The 20,037-nt window shown below is 46.1% G+C and overlaps 2 protein-coding genes across 2 annotated transcripts in view; one reads left to right on the forward strand and one right to left on the reverse strand.

Moving 5' to 3' along the window:
- Window positions 1-223: 223 nt before the first annotated feature.
- Window positions 224-10,113, reverse strand: LOC115477749 (fibroblast growth factor 23-like). The gene is given in 4 exon segments (XM_030214818.1): window positions 224-540; window positions 543-660; window positions 1,821-1,924; window positions 9,903-10,113. Coding segments are annotated over 4 exon segments (750 nt in total).
- Window positions 10,114-19,366: 9,253 nt separating this feature from the next.
- Window positions 19,367-20,037, forward strand: part of LOC115477750 (fructose-2,6-bisphosphatase TIGAR-like) — a 10,539-nt gene continuing 9,868 nt past the window's right edge. The window contains 1 exon segment of the mRNA XM_030214819.1: window positions 19,367-19,400. Coding sequence (XP_030070679.1) covers window positions 19,367-19,400 — 34 coding nt within the window.

A 20,037-nucleotide genomic window follows, 5' to 3' on the forward strand; every position in this document is an offset into this window, starting at 1 on the left:
TATTGCCTGATAACGCATGCAGCCCAGAGTATCCTTGTACATTTCTAAACCAAAGAAAAATAAGCATCTTTAAAAAAACTAGTGCTAAAAACCATAGGCCATGCCCATGGGAATTTCTCCTACCCACTTCATAAATATATAATTTTATACTCTCTACAAGAATAAAATTGAGCTCAAGCTCATCTGGGCTCCTAACAGTTCATGTTGCCTACTTAGCAAATCCTCAACCAGTGAGCAGGGAGCCATGCTCCTTGGTAATATAATGCTTTGGGCTGCCTATTCTGCTTGACACCATGATGTTGTAAGGGTCTTCAGAGTCACTGATGTCATCGTCCTTAATTCTCAAGGGCTCTCTGGATAGGTGGTTGAGAAGGGAGGCGGGCACATTTATTGCGGACATTAAGATCTGATTGGGATCCGAAGGATCGGCATCTACATTTCTGGTGTGCCGATGGGGTTCAGGGGTGTTGAAGCGGATGAGGGGGATCTCGTTCTTCCGTGACAGGAACTGGGAGTAAGGTGGTGGATTCATTCCCGGAGGAACGGGCGCTTGGCTTTCCCCAGGCTGATCAAGAAGTTGTATTTTGGTGAGTGGTAGACATCGTAACCATTTTCTAGGTTCTCCTGTCTGAAAAGGCAGTCTTCTCGGCTGAAGTAATGCTGTAGGGGAAAGACATGCCTGTCATCAATGATAGCTTATTACAGAACGCATCACTAGGGATAGGTCACCCCATTACAAAATACATAATCAGTGATAGGTTAGTGGAGTGGAGCATTAACAGAGTGTGAAGAGCAGGGAAACGTGAGCTCAAATCCTGCTGCTCCTTGTGACCCTAGGCAAGTCCCTTCAACCTCCATGTACTGCGGCAGGGAAATACTTAGGGACAGATTCAGTAAATAGCGCTCAAAAATCGTCACCGAAAAAAAAAATCAGCATTCACTGCTATTTTATAATGGGTACACAAAGATGAGTGTCCATTACAGAATAGCATTGTGTCCTGATATGGCACCAGAACTTGCCCCTGCTGAACCCATGTGTAAATCCCAGCACCCAATTTGGGCACAGATTCCTGGTATTTTATAACTAACGCCTTGTGTAAATTGTAGGAATGCCCTGAGCCGCCCATGCTCCTCCCATGGCCACGCCCCCTTTGGTTTGTGTGCTATGGGATTTGGGCGCACAGTGTTCTATCATGTAGCAAGACGTGTGCGAATTCAAATTGCTGTCAATTAGCGCCCAAGTTTTGGCACTAATTGGCTTGTTAGCCAGTTCAGTTGGGTGTATATCTTGGATTGGTGCCATATGTAAAATCCAGGGGTTAATAGACCTAGAATATAACCAGACTTGAGCGGAGAATTTTAAATCCAGATCCAAACCCTTTGCCCCTCATAAGGTGGGATGAGAGTTGTGCCGTTCAGACACAGTTGTCCACATTGTTAATATTGTGCAGGATTACGTGAACTTAAAGCATACACTGGGCTGGATTTATTAACCTGCACTATTGCTATTTAACATGTGTTATTACAAAATAGTGACGCTTTCATTAAGTAAACGTATAAAGAGCAGCAACACGCATTAATGCATTAGTCCATCTGTGCTCTCAGGACATGACCCACAGAAAGAAAGCTTTGTATGCCTCGGGTTCAGCTTTCTGGCCGCAGTAACTGACTGTGTGAATTGTACCGAAAGAGCCCAGGCAGACTTCGGGGCTCAGTGGAGAGATGTGTCTTGAACCCTTCCCAGCCCCCCCCCCCCCCCCCCCCCAGGAAATTGCCTCTCCTGCTGCTTCTGGACTAGATTATAGTGGCATTGTACTCACCGATCCAAAGAGATTGCCATCCCTGTCCATGCACAGATAGCGACCGCTTTTCACGCCACTGATCACCACATATCCAGCGTCTTCTGCCTTGATCATCAGTGCAGCTGTTTGGGAAATTAAGAGACTGAAGTCAAACCTGAGGCTCAGCCAAAAAGTATGGCATTTACTCATTTTGCCTTTTATGTAAGGAATCAATAAATGGGCAGTGAAACAGTTCAGATACAAATCAAGGTAAGGTATACACAAGAAGTAGCACATATGAGTTTATCTTGTTGGGCAGACTAGATGGACCGTGCAGGTTTTTTTCTGCCGTCATCTACTATGTTACAATGTATGTTACATTATTCTCTGAAGGGTGTGTTCCTTATATAGAATAGCATTCAGCTTGGATCCTGCGCCTAACTCTTGGGCAGCGGACTTACAAATGCTGAAACTGACATCCAAATTAGGCGCGGTTTTTGGAACACCCCTGATGCCCATGGCCGTGCCCTCTTTTGAGATATGCGCCAGGGGAGTTAGGGGCCATGCCTCATGCAATAGCGTGCATCCAGATGGATGCATACATTTTAATAAGTGCCAATTAACATCAATGATTGTTAGCATCCAAATACCTTGCAAGGGTGTCCGAAGCAGGATGCCATATATAGAATCCAGGGGAATCGTTCTATAAATGGGCTGCGGCTATATGCACCCTACGTATATAAGTGCATCATTGCACTGTGCACTATTCTGTACGGTGGTGTCCAAGTACGGTAAAGGCTCATGAACTTATGCGGTCTGTGCCAGAGCCGGCGGTGGGAGGCAGGGCTGGTGGTTGGGGGGCGGGGATAGTGTTGGGCAGACTTATACAATCTGTGCCCTGAAGAGGACAGGTACAAATCAAGGTAAGGTATACACAAAAAGAAGCACATATGAGTTTATCTTGTTGGGCAGACTGGATGGACCGTGCAGGTCTTTTTCTGCCGTCATCTACTATGTTACTATGAACTTGATGTGCCGCCTTTCTGCAGTACAACCAAGGTGCTTTACATTTTATACAGGTACTTAGTGTCTAGTGGGCTTCCAAGCTCAGTTTTGTCCCTGGGGCAATGGACTGGCCCAAGAGCTGCAGTGGCTCCCCAGGCACATAGGCAGAGCATGGGTCTGTCTCCAACATCTGCGTGGAACTTATAGACTACTATGATATGTGCATTGTCTCAGCTGTGCCCGTTTACGCCCTGCCATTGACCCGGTGTAAATGTAGGTGCACAAAGCTTTGTGCCAGTATTTTATAATGTATCATGGTACGTCGGTGCCATTTATTGAACTGGTGCTCAAGTTACATTACTGCCCCCGATGCTTCGTCTGGGTATTAACAATAGGGAACAGATTTTCCTATCAGAATCTGCCAGGTACGTCCAGGTGACCCAGAATGCCTGATGATGGGATTGATGGATTGTTGGTTTGACCCATCATAATAGTTCTAATGTTCTCTTGTTAACTAACAGCCTTGTAGGTAGGAAGTGTTTTATTGGGTAGACTCTGCCTACATTTGAGCCCAGATGCTAAGGGAAATGGGACTTCATATACCGCCTTTCTGAGGTTTTTTGCAACTACATTCAAAGCGGTTTATATATATTCAGGTACTTATTTGTACCTGGGGCAATGGAGGGTTAAGTGACTTGCCCAGAGTCACAAGGAGCTGCAGTGGGAATTGAACCCAGTTTCCCAGAATCAGAGTCCGCTGCACTAACCACAAGGCTACTCCTCCACTAGCAACATTCCATGTAGAAGCCTGCTCTTGCAGATCACCAATGTAGCCGCGCAGGCTTCTGTTTCTGTGAGTCTGACGTCCTGCACGTATGACTCACAGAAACAGAAGCCTGCATGGCCGCGTTTCTGATCTGCAAGGGCAGACTTCTACATGGAATAGCAACATTCCATGTAGAATCTCAAATAGGGAAAGGGAAATGGGACTTGACATACCGCCTTTCTGAGGTTTTTTGTAACTACATTCAAAGCGGTTTACATATATTCAGGTACTTATTTTGTACCTGGGGCAATGGAGGGTTAAGTGACTTGCCCAGAGTCACAAGGAGACACAGTGGGAATTGAACCCAGTTCCTCAGGATCAAAGTCCACTGCACTAACCACTAGGCTACTCCTCCATTCAACCTTAGGGTTTTTAGCAAGGGCCAAAGAAAGTTTACTGCATTACTCCAAATGAAAGTTAGCTAAAGTCTTGAATTTAACTTCTGCAAAATATTCTTTTTTTGGAGTTTTCCTGAAACTCCAAAGCTTAGGCGTCACCTGTAGGGTATCCAAAGAACAGCCTCTGCAGCAATAGCGTTTCTAGTGTTGTCCTAGACAAAAAGGTTGTGGGAGTTCCCCTCAGCTGTGCATTAATCTTAAAGTCATGAGGTGCTAGAATTGCAGTCGGTCAGTGGACCATTGCCATTTTTGAAAGGTGGTATATAAAAAAAAAATACTCCAGGGAGAGAATCCAGAGGTAGCCTGCACACAGCAACAGGTACAACCCTGGCCACCTGTCTGGCAGACTGAATGGACCGTGCTGGTTTTTGTCTGCCATCATTTATTATGTTACTGTGATATATCAGTTCTCTCAGCTGAAGTGTTAGGTCACTATCATATTTGGGTTCTGGGTGTATCTCGTTTTGTGATTTCCAGTAAAATATGCTAATAGGCTGAATTCAAATCAGGTGAATCTGAGTTTGACAGAATTTTGAAGACTATATGATCAGATTTAGTGAGATTTGATGGGTTTACCAAGCTAGATAAAGCCATATCTGAGTTCTTAAAAAAAAAAAAAAAAAGGAAAGGCTTGTTTAATTTCCCCAAAACACAAAATTCTTCCAGGTTCATCAAAGTAGTTTGCAACCTTTTGCAAGCTGCAGTGGCATAGGAAGGGGGGGGGGGGCGTGGGGCGGTCCGCCCTGGGTGCACGCCGCTGGGGGGGGGGGGGTGTCGTCTCCGTTGGTTCCTTGCTCCCTCTGCCCCAGAACAGGTTACTTCCTGTTCCGGGGCAGAGAGAGCAAGGAACCAATGGAGCCGACGCAGCTCCCAGCGACATGAACTCGGGGGCGGATTGGCCCGCCCCTCGCTTCTAAACTAAGTAAGATCGCACTCCGGGGGAGGGTGCGCGCCGGGGGGGGCACGCCGAGGGGGTGCGCCGTGCTGCACCCGGGGGGGGTGCGCAGTGGCGACCCGCCCCGGGTGTCAGCCACCCTCGCTACGGCACTGGCAAGCTGCAAACTCTTCATCTGTTCAAGTTCTAATACATTTGCTTTTCTTATTCTCCTAGTTCTGCTCAATGATGTAAGAAGTCTGAGCTTGTTCTGTCTGTGATATCTTCAGCTCCTGGACAGATCATGCCTGATTACAGCCTGAGCCGACTAATTCATTCTTACTCCGCAGTAGTTTGTGGCATAAACTGGGCAGCCTCTGGCTAGACTTCTGGGTTCCCTTTTAACAAGACCTTGGCAAAGCAGCAGGGGTTAGCTGTGACCAGTAATTGACCTGCTCAGTGGCTGGTGTATATCTCCTTTAGTGGTAAATACTGCAGAGTAGGGATGATAATCTACAAACCTTAGAAAGTCAAAGATTCGTAACCTGAATTTGAAAATACCCATGACTTTAAACACGCGTGGGACAGATGCAGAGGACAAACGGTAAGAAGAATACATAAAGTACATAAGTATTTCTATACTGGGACAGACCGAAGGTCCCTCAAGCCCAGCATCCTGTTTCCAACAGTGGCCTATCCAGGTCATAAGATCCCATAACAGTACAATGCATTTTATGCTGCTTGTCCCAGAAATAAGCAGTGGATTTTCCCCATTTTAATAGTGGTCTATGGACTTTTCGTTTAGGAAGTCATCCAAACCTTTTTTAAACCCTGCTAAGCTAACTGACATAAAAGACATTGGGTGGGGGAAGAACAGCTAGTTTTGGAAGTTATGGGGAAAATTCTATAAAGTACAAGACAGTTACACACATGTTCAGAGTAACTTGAAACGGTTACAAACCATTCAGAACACCGCAGCTCGTGTCATTTGTCGAGCCACTAAATAGGATAAGATTACTCTCTTTCAATATCTTCATTGGATCCCTATTGAATTTAGAGTTAGATTCAAAATTCTTGTACTGACACATAAGGCACTTCACACCAACATACCATCTTATCTTGCGGCACAGACAATAACACGCCAGGCCGTACTCTTCGCTCACTTACAGATAACAGACTGGTTCTACCCCCGCCATGTAGGGCAAGATGGGATTCCACTCGCTCATCGCTTTCTACTTTTTCTCTCCCCAGCAAATCAGACTAAAAGGGTCCTACACCCAGTTTCGTAAAACATTAGAAACACGTTTTACCAACTGGCTTTTTCCATCGAATGACGCAGAATCTCAATAGATAGATCAGACGGGAATCTGAAGTGTCATGCATGTCTCTGTGGCTGACGTATGAATGTCATTTTATGCTTGTCTGACCTACTATCTTGAGTGAGAGATTTGTCTTCTAATTGGAGTTCCTAAATGTACATTATTTTAAAGTTTTTGTAGACCGTTCTGTTTTGCGATGCAATAAGTAACGGTATAGTAAATAAGTACTGTATGTGCACATGTAGGCATGTGCATGCTGGGTATGCATCCGTGTATTAATCTTACACAAGGCTCCTTATATAAAGCAGTGCTAAAATGTCTTTAAGACCACTTCTAGCACAGCAGTGAAATGGCCAATCTTCACATTTTTGTCTTAATGGCCACGTGCATTTTGTTGCCAATAGCCCGTGGCTATTTAAAAAGATTAGCGACTGAGCCCTTACCTCCACCTATTTCGTAGGCAGTAAGGACTCATGCCAGTGGCATAGCTACAGGTGGGCCTGGGTGGTCTTGCTGCGGCCCCACACTGTTCTTTTCCCCCCTTCCCATCTGCACCTCTTCCCTCCCCAGTGTCGGTACAGGTGTCATCGCTGCTTATACCAGCCCCGCAGGCTGCCCGTCTGCCGCATTCCACCAGACAGGAAACGGGCAAAGACGTCAGTAAGGGCAGGACATGGCATGGGGGGGGGGGGAGCTGTCACTCTAGCTGCATTACCTATTAACTTGCTTATATCTAATTTTTTTTTCCATTTTATTTCTTTGTAACCCACCAATCCAAAAATATTTGCATTTAGCAAGGTGCACAGTATTAAATCAAACTCAAATGGAACTGACAAAATACATTAATGCCCAAGAATGGGAGAAGCCGTTTGCCTTTTACTGAAAGAGCCAGAGGAAATTTCTATAACACAGGACCAGCAAAGCTAATGCTTCCTACTGTGAGTCTCCTCCACCAGTAGTGCTGGTTTCAAGGAAGGAAGGAAGCAGTTTGAGAAGATCTGAACTGTCAGGAGAGAGCATGGGCAGGAGCTCAGTACTCAGAAGATTATTTGTTTTATTTTTGTTACATTTGTACCCCACACTTTCCCACTCATGGCAGGCTCAATGCGGCTTACATATTGTATACAGGTACTTATTTGTACCTGGGGCAATGGAGAGTTAAGTGACTTGCCCTTTGCCTAAAGTGGGACTCGAACTCAGTTCCCCAGGACCAAAGTCCACCACCCTAAACTAGGCCACTCCACTGTTGCTACTATTTGAGATTCTACATGGAATGTTGCTATTCCACTAGCAACATTCCATGTAGAAGTCGGCCCTTGCAGATCACCAATGTGGCCGCGCAGGCTTCTGCTTCTGTGAGCCTGACGTCAGACTCACAGAAACAGAAGCCTGCGCAGCCTTCTACATGGAATGTTGCTAGTGGAATAGCAACATTCCATGTAGAATCTCCAATAGTAGCAACATTCCATGTAGAATCTCAATAGTAGCAACATTCCATGTAGAATCTCCAATAATATCTATTTTATTTTTGTTACATTTGTACCCTGCGCTTTCCCACTCATGGCAGGCTCAATGCGGCTTACATGGGGCAATGGAGGGTTAAGTGACTTGCCCAGAGTGACAAGGAGCTGCCTGTGCCTAAAGTGGGACTCGAACTCAGTTCCCCAGGACCAAAGTCCACCACCCTAACCACTAGGCCACTCCTCCACTGTTGCTACTATTTGAGATTCTACATGGAATGTAGAAAAGTCGGCCCTTGCAGATGACCAATGTGGCCGCGCAGGCTTCTGCTTCTGTGAGTCTGACGTCCTGCACGTACGTGCAGGACGTCAGACTCACAGAAACAGAAGCCTGCGCAGCCTTCTACATGGAATGTTGCTAGTGGAATAGCAACATTCCATGTAGAATCTCCAATAGTAGCAACATTCCATGTAGAAGTCGGCCCTTGCAGATCACCAATGTGGCCGCGCAGCCTTCTACATGGAATGTTGCTAGTGGAATAGCAACATTCCATGTAGAATCTCAAATAGTAGCAACATTCCATGTAGAATCTCCAATAGTATCTATTTTATTTTTGTTACATTTGTACCCTGCGCTTTCCCACTCATGGCAGGCTCAATGCGGCTTACATGGGGCAATGGAGGGTTAAGTGACTTGCCCAGAGTCACAAGGAGCTGCCTGTGCCTGAAGTGGGAATTACACAGGCAGCAGATTCAACAGCATCACCCTAACTGCAGCCCTGTGAGATTATTTGGAAGTGATTTAGAAAAAGGTCAGGGTAGATAATATCACAGCAATCAGTCGGCCAATGCCTTGAATTAGGGACCAGAGATCTTACCTCTGACAGAAGCCAGGTCTATAGGTGTGCTCAGTACTCCTGAAGGGGGGAAAGTGAGGTCACTTTTCATTAGGCTGCTGGAATCAAAGGAAACGGTAAGAGAATGTCTTCTGCAAAAAAAGCAGAACTGAACCACAGGGGATTGGGGCTGATGTTTTCCAACTGGAGTTATTGCGTTGCAGCCCATCCTATCTGGAAGACAATGATCCAGGGTTTCAATTAATTCAATAGCAATACCTAATTCTCTCAACAGACCGTGTCAAGTGCAGGAGGCACTGGGAGTTTTCAATCCTAAAGTGAAGTGTACATACATAGAAAAAAGGAACTCAGAACCAGGCGTAAGAAAACTCACCAGAGGCTGAAAATCCACAGTCTCGTTTTCCTTCCCTCCCTCAGTATAACGAAACACCAGCACGGAGAAGAGAAAACCTGAGGATGTGAACTTGCTTTCCTGTAAACTGCACAGAGGAGGGAAACCCTCCTATGAACAGCACGAAGGGAGATCAGAGGATGTGAACTCACTTTCCTGTGAACAGCACAGAGGAGGGAAACCCTCCTATGAACAGCAGGGCGAAGGAAAAACCTGATGATGTGAACTCACGTTCCTATGAGCAGCACGGATGAGGGAAAGGAACTTGCTTTCCTGTAAACTGCACAGAGGAGGGAACACCTCCTATAAACAGTACGGAGAAGGGAGATCTGGGGATGTGAACTCACTTTCCTATAAACGGCACGGAGAAGAGAACCCCAAGGATATAAACCTACCTTCCTATGAGCAGCACGGAGAAGAGAAAACCTGAGGATGTGAACTTGCTTTCCTGTAAACTGCACGGAGGAGGGAACCCCATCCTACGAACGGCACGGAGAAGGGCGATCAGAGGATGTGAACTTACTTTTCTATGAGCTGCTGGGAAAAGTGAAATCTGAGGATGGAAGTTTACTTACCTATGAACAGCACGGAGAAGGGAAAGCCTGAGGACATGAACTGACTTGCCTATAAACATTACTGAGAAGAGGAAGCCCGCCCGAGGATATGAACTTACCTATGAACAGCAAAGAGGAGAAAACCTGATCATGTAAACAGCACAGAGAAGGGAGACCTGAGGATGTGAACATCTTCCTACGAGCAGTTCCAGCCTAAAGTAGCCAGAACTCGGTAAAAGCTGGCAGCCCGCAGGTGTAGTAACCCTGTCAGTGGGGTAGCAAACTGCTTTTGAATAATCCGATTTATATAGCAGCTGTAATATATGTGTTTATGATAAGATACGGATGCTTCCTCACAGACGCATAAGTAGAGAAAATCATGTCACTCTCTGTCATCCTGGCTTCGTCCCTGTGGGCCAGAACCCGGTTCTACTTACTGTAGACGGTCTGCTGCGGGCTCCCGTCCACGTGGCCGTCCCAGTTGATCTGCAGGTGGAAGCTGCTCTTTTCCGTGGCCGTGTAAAGGTGCATCAGCCGCTCTGCGCTGCTCCAGCCCAGGTTCAGCAGCGGAGACCAGTTGGGAAAGGCAGTGACAGCCCCTGAGGTGCAGAAGAGCAGCAGCATCCAAGGAGGGCAAGTCTGGGCCATGTTGACTAGTCGTCTCTGAGGATGGCCAAGGCTTGTGCAGCAGCTTATAAAGGCGATCAGCTGGCTGACATCACCGAGGGAAATCTGCTGGCCGGATCCTTTATGCTGAAAAAGCAACTTTTTCCCAGCGTCCTGAGACTTTCACACGACTTCCTCAGGGGGCGGGAAGAGGCACTTTCCAGGGTCAGGTTGCTGCTTTTTTTTTGGGGGGGGGGGGGGGTTAACAGGTATCCACTCAATCCAAATTTCTTTGGCAAAAAAAAAAAAAGTTTATCAGTAATTATCATCTCAACACACTGTCCCATGAAGTCAGCAGAAAGCAGGGTTTGCAGCTGTGTCAATACTCTCACAGCAATGGATTATCAGACAATATTTCATCATCAGCCATTGATTAGATTTAGATCTTTACTCTCTGCCCCTTCCCTTATTTTACTTATAACTCAAGTAACACAGTAAATGACAGCAGATGAAGACCTGAATGGTCCATCCAGTTTGCCCAACAAGATAAATTCATTTTGCTTGGTATGTGATACTTTATACCTGAGTTTGATTTGTTCTTGCCATTCTCAGGGCATAGACCGTAGAAGTCTCTTGCACTAAAAGTTCTGAAGATTCTGGAATCCTAAAGAGTTACAAGATTCCGGAATCCCAATTAGTAGCAACATTCCATGTAGAACCCCAAAGAGTAACATAGTAACATAGTAAATGACGGCAGATAAAGACCTGAACGGTCCATCCAGTCCGCCCAACAAGATAAACTCATTTTACATGGTATGTGATACTTTATATGTATACCAGAGTTTGATTTGTCCTTGCCATTCTCGGCACAGACCATAAAAGTCCGCCCAGCACTGTTCCTGTGCTAAACGTTCCGAAGCTAACATGGAAATCCCTTAAAATTTACACTCCAGCCCAGTGGCGTAGCCACAGGTGGGCCTGGGTGGGCAGGGGCCCACCCACTTAGGGCTCAGCCCACCCAACAGTAGCACACGTTTAGCGGTAGCTGGAGGGGATCCCATGCTCCACCAGCTGAAGACTTCCCCCTGATGGTAACGAAAATGCTACTCCCCATGATACCAGCACCTGCACATGCTCAGCTTTCAGCACATGCCTGCTGCAGATTGCCAAGATGGAAAGAAGTGTTTTCCCACCAGCTGAGATATTTTTTTGGCAGTGGAGGGGGGGGGGAACACTTGGTGCCCACTGTCATCTGGCTACGCCCCTGCTCCAGCCCATCCATATCTATTCAGTCACGATCAGGGCATAGAATGTAGAAATCTGCCCAGCACTGTTTTTGTACTAAAAGTTCTGAAGATTCTGGAATCCTAAAGAGTTACAGGATTCCGGAATCCCAATTAGTAGCAACATTCCATGTAGAACCCCAAAGAGTAACATAGTAAATGACAGCAGATAAAGACCTTACGGTCCATCCAGTCTGCCCAACAAGATAAACTCATTTTACATGGTATGTGATACTTTATACCTGAGTTTGATTTGTCCTTGCCTTTCTCAGGGCACAGACCGTAGAAGTCTGCCCAGCACTGTTCTTGTACTAAGTTCTGAAGCTAACGTCGAAGCCCCTTAAAATTTACACTCCAGCCCATCCATATCTATTCAGTCACGATCAGCGCGTAGACCGTAGAAGTCTGCCCAGCTCCCGTTTTGTTTACAATTACCATAGCTCTGGTATAATGTATTTAGGGGTCTTTCTACTAAGGGACCAATGCGCAAAACTGCGACAAGCATGCCCATACCATGGCAAAGAACAGCGCAGAAAACTAGCCCCCCAATGCTCAAAGCAATGGATGCAAATTTTATGTGAACGAAAGCAGCGGGGAGGAACATGACTGATGCATGCCAACATGCACCAGCACCAAAACAGGAAGTGCAAGAACATATCTGCACATTTCCCCTGTGCCATGAAATGTAAGCCCCCATTCCCAATTTTTTGCACTTTAAATCCCCTAAAGTGCAGAAAAACAGGCACCAAATGTCCAGTGGTGCTCCTAGGTCAGCTGCCACCCCTCCTGGGGGTGCAGGGAGCAGCCGCGCAGCTATTGGCTCTGCTGGTTCCCTGCCCCAGAACAGGAAGTGACATCAGAAGGAGGAGGAACCGGCGGAGCTGATAGCTGCGAGGCTGCTCCCTGCACCCCCTTGCAGCATGCACTCCGGGCGGACCGCCCCCACTGCCCCACCCTTGGTTTGCCATCACTAATGTCCGCCCTCACCCCTGACTTTGCTTGGACTCACAGATGTCTTTTTCTCGCTGAACAGGCTTCTTTCTCCTTTCAAAAGAAGCCCAAACTGGCAATTTAGTGTGAAAACACAAAACCTCCTCTTCTCAAAACCCGAATGCCATCCCTGACCTGGCAGTGTGTTTTGGCATTAAGGCCAGCGTTAGTTTCTATGCTGTCATCTGAGCATTGGAGTGAATACATAATCACCCTGATTTGAATCCACTTCAATGCATTTAAATACAATTTGCACTGATCTTGGGTGCACAGATTCACATGCGTGCTGGAGGGGTTTGTGCATGCTGCACACATTAACACGTATGCAGTTCCGGCCCTAATTGCTCCTAGGTTTTGAGCGTGGTAAAGTTTTGCAGTTACCAGATGGCAATTGTCCCACATAGTACTGGAAAGTCTCAACATTAACTGGTGGGGGTGATCCATGTGTTAATTGCGCAACAGATAAGGCAGATTCACTTAATGCCACCTGCTCTGCCAGCCGGTCCTAACATTTTTCACACATGATCCTGCTTTCAGCCCTTACTCGCTTGCTTATGCAAATGAGGCCCCACATCTCTCCGCATCCCCCATGGGCCATCCCTGTGCTGTGGAGACAGTTAACGCACAGCCCCTGCCATTCCCCACTGTGCAGCGAACGTGGGAATTAGCACACTGAGGCCTTTTTACTAAAGCTTAGCGTGTGCGAAGTGCCACATGGCCCCAGCTATAAAATAGGACATGCAGCATTTAGCGTGTGCTAATTCCGTTAGCACGCTAAGCTTTACTATCAAGCCACCAGGTTAATTGTTAGTGCAGGCCACGCCCTGAGTGCTTATTATTTCCTGCATAAATAGGGTAATTTCTATAAAGGGCAAATATTTTTTAGGTGCCTACAGGAGCCTATTCTACAAAGGAGAGCGGGTGCCAATTTTCCCTTATAGAATGCTAAACAAGAAAAACAGCACCACGGGCCTTTAAAAATGGAACACAGTTCTTTAATGAATGAGCCTTGACAAAAAGACCCGACACGGGCCGTGAAAAGCTAGTGGAATAGCAACATTCCATGCAGAATCTCCAATAGTATCTATTTTATTTTTGTTACATTTGTACCCTGCACTTTCCCCCTCATGGCAGGCTCAATGCGGCTTACATGGGGCAATGGAGGGTTAAGTGACTTGCCCAGAGTCCCACTAGCAACATTCCATGTAGAAGTCGGCCCTTGCAGATCACCAATGTGGCCGCGCAGGCTTCTGCTTCTGTGAGTCTGACGTCCTGCACGTACGTGCAGGACGTCAGACTCACAGAAACAGAAGCCTGCGCAGCCTTCTACATGGAATGTTGCTAGTGGAATAGCTATATAACAAAAGAGAGGGAACGAAGTACAAACTAAAGTCCAAACAAAAAAAACAGCACCACGGGCCTTTAAAAATGGAACACAGTTCTTTAATGAATGAGCCTTGACAAAAAGACCCGACACGGGCTGTGTTTCGGTGACTAGCACCTGCGTCAGGGGTCACAGTGATGACGTGGAAAACTTGGGGAATAACTCGAATATATTCCTCTACAATATATTATTCCTTACCCACGTCTCATGTAGTAAAAGCTACAAAGCACCAAGGCACTTTCACTTTCTGTATCAAAATGGATGATACAGAAAGTGAAGTGTTTCCACGTCATCACTGTGACCCCTGACGTAGGTGCTAGTCACCGAAACACGGCCCGTGTCGGGTCTTTTTGTCAAGGCTCATTCATTAAAGAACTGTGTTCCATTTTTAAAGGCCCGTGGTGCTTTTTTTTTTTTGGACTTTAGTTTGTACTTTGTTCCCTCTCTTTTGTTACACCCTTATAGAATGCTAACATAAGCAAGTATTTACGTTTGTGTGTTTTCACGGGTGATACGTGTGTAATTGTGCACCTGTCCGTTCTCTGCCCTGACTCCACCCACATTCAATTCAAACTAGGCACCAAGGTATTGGGGTTCAAACACATATGTGCACATAGGTTCATACATGCCAGAATTCTGCTCATTTATGAATGTTCTTGACACCTGAATGCTGGTGGCTTGTCTAAGAGAATTATCCCAAGTACTTAATGCACTTTAATGAATTGTGAAGAATCCTTTTTTCCCACATTGGGTCCATCTTTCCTTATTATATTTCAGGCAAAAGTTATTTAACTGGCCAGAATCAGCTCCTGACAGGTTAAATCATCCGTTCAGGGCTAACCGCTGATTTAACTGGTGGATTTAACCGGTTAATGCCACAGGAAAAAAACAGAGCTGAACTGAAAAATGGCTATTTGGGGGATGTTCCAGGATGGAGTCGGCACTTGTATTCAGCACATCACCAGCCAGGGTAACCACAAAAAAGTCAGATCTCTCTTTCTGTGATGCCCATAGCTGGTTAAGTTCTCAAAATCGCACTTAACCGGCTATGTGTTAATTCAGTGCCGGTGCTCAGACGTGACCCAGCATTGAATTTCCAGGTTTAACGGTGGCAGCGGAATATCAACTCCTTTATATATTTGGATTTAGGTCACACCCTTTTCAGTAATAGTTCAAGCAGAGTTATTTTCAGATATTTTAGGTATTTTCCTGTCCCTGGAGAGTTTGCAATGATGAAGGGCAATTGCATAAGGAAACTCCTAAATTTCAACACCATTTGCACCCCCCGATTTATAGAACAGGTGCTCTTATGCACGTAAAAGAAGTCACTAACAGGCGTTAGGAGCTGTTCTCTAAAAATGTGCCTAAATCACTTAGCTCACAAGTGCGAGAGGTGTGAACATGGCAAAGTATGGGAGGGTCTCTGGGATATACGTGCCACCTATAGAATTCTATAAGTTCCATGCACCTCTGGGCACACTTAGATGCCAACAGTTCCATCTGCCACTGATTTGCTGCAACCGTTGTTTACCTTTAGGTGCACCAATGCTGACACGCTAATTCCTTCCTATCGTAATTGGAGTTCTTCTCTCGTTGGACACTGCTTTGACCTCCAACAAAGTAAAGGCAGTAAATCAAATTTATTTATTTATTTGTTGCATTTGTATCCCACATTTTCCCACCTATTTGCAGGCTCAATGTGGCTTACAATATTCCGTTATGGCATTCGCCATTCCAGAGTGAAAGAAACAATTGGTGATACATGAAATACATGGATGACAATATCAAATTAACTTACAAAGTTCCGTTATGGCAATCGCCATTCTGGAGTAAGTGATACATTGGAGTTGCTTGGAGTACATGGATAGCAATATAGAATTAAGCATATGGATATAGCGAGAGAGTGTTAAGAGTGTAGTTGAAGTGGTATTGTGTTATCATTAAATTATTGCTTGCTGTGGTAAGCCTTGTTGAATAGGTAGGTCTTCAGAGATTTACGGAAGTTGATTAATTCGTAATTTGTTTTTAAGTTAAGTGGTAATGCATTCCAGAGTTGCGTGCTCATGTAGGAAAAGCTGGGTGCGTGTGTTAATTAAAGCTTAATTAAGCTTACACTTGAATCTTGGCACTGGGGCATTTAAATCTTGGCACAATTTCTGAAATTACCAGCTAGGTTTGTAGTTGAGGCAATGGAGAGTTAAGGGAAAGTTTTTCTTTACTCAGTGTGTACTCAGACTCTGGAACTTGTTGTCGGAAAATGTAGTGACAGCAGCTGGCCTTACGGAATTTAAAGGGGGTTTGGACGGATTCCTGAGGGAAAAGTCCATTGGACATTATTAAGAATTAAGTTGGGGGTTTTTGTGTGTGTGTGTGGGGGGGGGGGGGGGGTTGCTGGGTTTTTGAAGCCTGGATTGGCCACTGTCGAAGACAGGATGCTGGGCTTGATGGACCCTTGGTCTTTTCCCAGTATGGCGGTGCTTATGTGCTTATGTACTTTTCCTAAGCTGCAGTAAAAAGGGGTCTGAGCTAGCATCAGCGTTGGTTTTTGAGGCATGTTGAGGCCCACTTTTACTTCAGCAGCAAAAGGCTGTCTGTTTTCTTAAAAAAGAAATTGCCATGTGGTAAGTGAACCACTTGCCATGCGGCCATTTTTAGGGGGGAGAACTTACACCACCCATTGAGGCGGTGGTAAGGGCTCCCGTGCTAACTCAGCAGTAACCGGGCAGCGCATGGTACCCTGCCCAATTAATGCCAGGTAAGCACCAGCGCAAGAAAAACAGGAAGTATTTTTGTAGCGCTGGAAATGGTGCGCAATGAGGGTGAGAACTACCGCCGGGCTCTCGCGGTAGCCCGGCAGTAGCTCCGGATTGGCGCACAGCAATCCTGTTGCCCAGCGCCAACCCTTTAGCAAAACGGCCCCCTAAGTGACTTGCCCAAGGTCACAAGGAGCAGAAGAGGAATTTGAACTGGGCTTCCTGATTCTCAACCTGACGCTGTAGCCACTAGGCTACTCCTCCACTCCAATATCATTTTTCCAATATCAATATATTAAAAATGTTCTTTTATTATTTTCATCTGAAAATCACTAAAAGTAAAAAGTCCACCCAGACTCCTGTTCCTGTTTTTTGCATGGGCTGAACTTTGCTGGGAAAAAAAATGCACATAAGAATGTGAAAACCCACCTGCACAGGAGCGTTTTCTACCTGACATCAGGGGCGTAGCCAGACAACAGATTTTGGGTGGGCCTAAGCAAGACGTGGGCGGGCACCAAGTGTTCTCCCCCTCCCCCACTACGACCAGAAAAATATCTCAGCTGGGGGAAAACGCTTCTTTCCACCTTGGAAGTCTGCAGCAGGCATGCGCTGAAAACTGAGCATGCGCAGGTGCCGGTATCGTGGAGAGCAGCGTTTTCATTACCATCAGGGGGGAGTCTTCTGCTGGCAAAGCTTAGGATCCCCACCAGCTACCACCAAACGTGTGCTACTGTTGGGTGGGCCTGAGCCCTAAGTGGGTGGGGCCCTGGCCCACCCAGGCCCACCTGTGGCTACGCCACTGCCTGACATAGTACCTACTAGTACTTCTTATTTCTGTAGCACTACTAGGTGTCCACAGACACGTAAGAGACGGTCCCTGCTCAACAGAGTTTACAATCTATTCAAGACAGTCAGGAAAAATGAGAGATTAGGGAGTCTGATTTATTATGGGAATAAAGCAAAATGGGTATTGAACAGGTAAGGGATGAAGACTTACAAGCAACCTGAAAAAGGTGGGATTTTAGCCTGGAATCAAATAGGGTGAGAGAGAGAGAGAGAGAGAGCATGACGTATGAACTCAGGAAGTCTATTCCAAGTGTACGGTGCAGCAAGATGAAAGGAACAGAGTCTGGAGATAGCAGTGGAGGAGAAGGGAACAGATAAGAATGACTTACCTGATGACATACGTTTGGGAGCTCGCCTGTACTTTTAGTCACGCTGAGAAAGGGAAATATTCAGAGACCACATTAATATATATAACATGTTCTATTTCCTATACACATCAATGAAATTGTCTTTTGATTGACAAAGCAACACCTCGAAATGAATTGATTTAGTCTGTTTGTATGCGCAGTGTATGCAAATCAATCTCTTGCATATTCCTTGGGAATATTGTGAACAACTGACCGGTTATGGCTCTCACAGATTGGAATTAGCCACCTAACAAAATAATTCAACAAAAAACCTTCTGCTGTGACTCGTTTCTGCCTCTAGAGGGCTCCCAGATTACTGTTAAGAGATCTTATATATTGTATCTTTCTCTTCATGTATTTTAATTGCTTTGGGCTTGATTGTATAACAGGATACCTATGTGAGAAGTCCAAAGGAGCCTGTTTTACCCCTATTTTATACAGGCAACAGAGATGCCTACAGGAGTTGCCATTGAAGCCCACTCCAGCCCATCCGGATTTGTCTAGCCGTAATCAGGACCAGGCAAACTTCTAGGGTCTGTGTCCTGATCATGGCTAGACTGAGCTGGATGAGCTGGAGTGGGTTCGATGGTAAATCCAGCAGATAGCCAAGACCTGTCGCTTCTTCCTCTATAACATTAGCAAAATTTGCCCTTTCCTCTCTGAGCACACCACCCGAACTCTCATCCACTCTCGCATTACCTCTCGCCTTGACTACTGCAACCTACTCCTCACTGGCCTCCCACTTAGCCACCTATCCCCCCTTCAGTCCATCCAGAACTCTGCCGCACGTCTTATCTTCCGCCTTAACCGATATACTCATATCACCCCTCTCCTCAAGTCCACTGGCTTCCGATCAGATACCGAATACAGTTCAAGCTTCTCCTACTCACCTACAAATGCACTCGATCTGCAGCCCCTCCTTACCTCTCTACCCTCATCTCCCTTACGTTCCTACCCATAACCTCCGCTCTCAAGACAAATCTCTCCTCTCAGTACCCTTCTCCACCACCGCCAACTCCAGGCTCCGCCCTTTCTGCCTCGCCTCACCCCATACTTGGAATAAACTCCCTGAGCCCATACGCCAGGCCCCCTCCCTGCCCATCTTCAAAGCCTTGCTCAAAGCCCACCTCTTCAATGTCGCCTTCGGCACCTAACCACTACACCTCTACTCAGGAAATCTAGACTGTATCAACTTGACATTTCGTCCTTTAGATTGTAAGCTTCTTCGAGCAGGGACTGGCCTTCTTTGTTAAACTGTACAGCGCTGCGTAACCCTAGTAGTGCTCTAGAAATGTTAAGTAGTAGTAGTAGTAGTAGTCGGGGAATACGCCCAGTGCTAGGCAGACTTGTACAATCTATGCCCTGACAATGGCAAGGACAGATCAAGATCAAGAATGTATATGTTATATTGCATCATATGCTATGAATTTATCTTATTGGGCAGACTGGATGGACCCTGCAGGTCTTTATCTGCCCTCATCTACTATGGTACCATGTGCCTTTATAAAAATAGATTCCAGAGCCAGCCCCAAGAGTGCACCACGCAGATCTACAAACGTGCTCGCGTCCCAAAGAACCTGTAAATGTGTTCATGTACCTTAGGAGGGTCATTTTATAACCGATTACCTATGTGTGAAAGCCCCTTCGTGTCTATAAAATTACTCTGGCGAACCATCAGAAATCAGGGTTAATATGAAGCTGAAGTGTAAAGAAAGCTACGAGAATGGTACGGGATTTGCGTTACAAGACGTATGAGGAGAGACTTGCTGACCTGAACACGTGTACCCTGGAGGAAAGGAGAAACAGGGGTGATATGATGCAGACGTTCAAATATTTGAAAGGTATTAATCCGCAAACGAACCTTTTCCGGAGATGGGAAGGAGGTAGAACTAGAGGACATGAAATGAGATTGAAGGGGGGCAGACTCAAGAACAATGTCAGGAAGTATTTTTTTCACGGAGAGTGATGGATGCTTGGAATGCCCTCCCGCTGGAGGTGGTGGAGATGAAAACGGTAACGGAATTCAAACACATGTGGGATAAACATAAAGGAATCCTGTTCAGAAGGAATGGATCCTCAGGAGCTTAGCCGAGATTGGGTGGCAGAGCTGGTGGTGGGAGGCGGGGCTGGTGGTTGGGAGGCGGGGCTAGTGCTGGGCAGACTTATACGGTCTGTGCCAGAGCCGGTGGTTGGGAGGCAGGGATAGTGCTGGGCAGACTTATATGGTCTGTGCCCTGAAAATGACAGATACAAATCAAGGTAAGGTATACACAAAAAGTAGCACATATGAGTTTATCTTGTTGGGCAGACTGGATGGACCGTGCAGGTCTTTTTGCCGTCATCTACTATGTTACTATGTTAAA

Source organism: Microcaecilia unicolor, chromosome 9, assembly GCF_901765095.1.
Source record: "Microcaecilia unicolor chromosome 9, aMicUni1.1, whole genome shotgun sequence".
Classification (NCBI taxonomy): domain Eukaryota; kingdom Metazoa; phylum Chordata; class Amphibia; order Gymnophiona; family Siphonopidae; genus Microcaecilia; species Microcaecilia unicolor.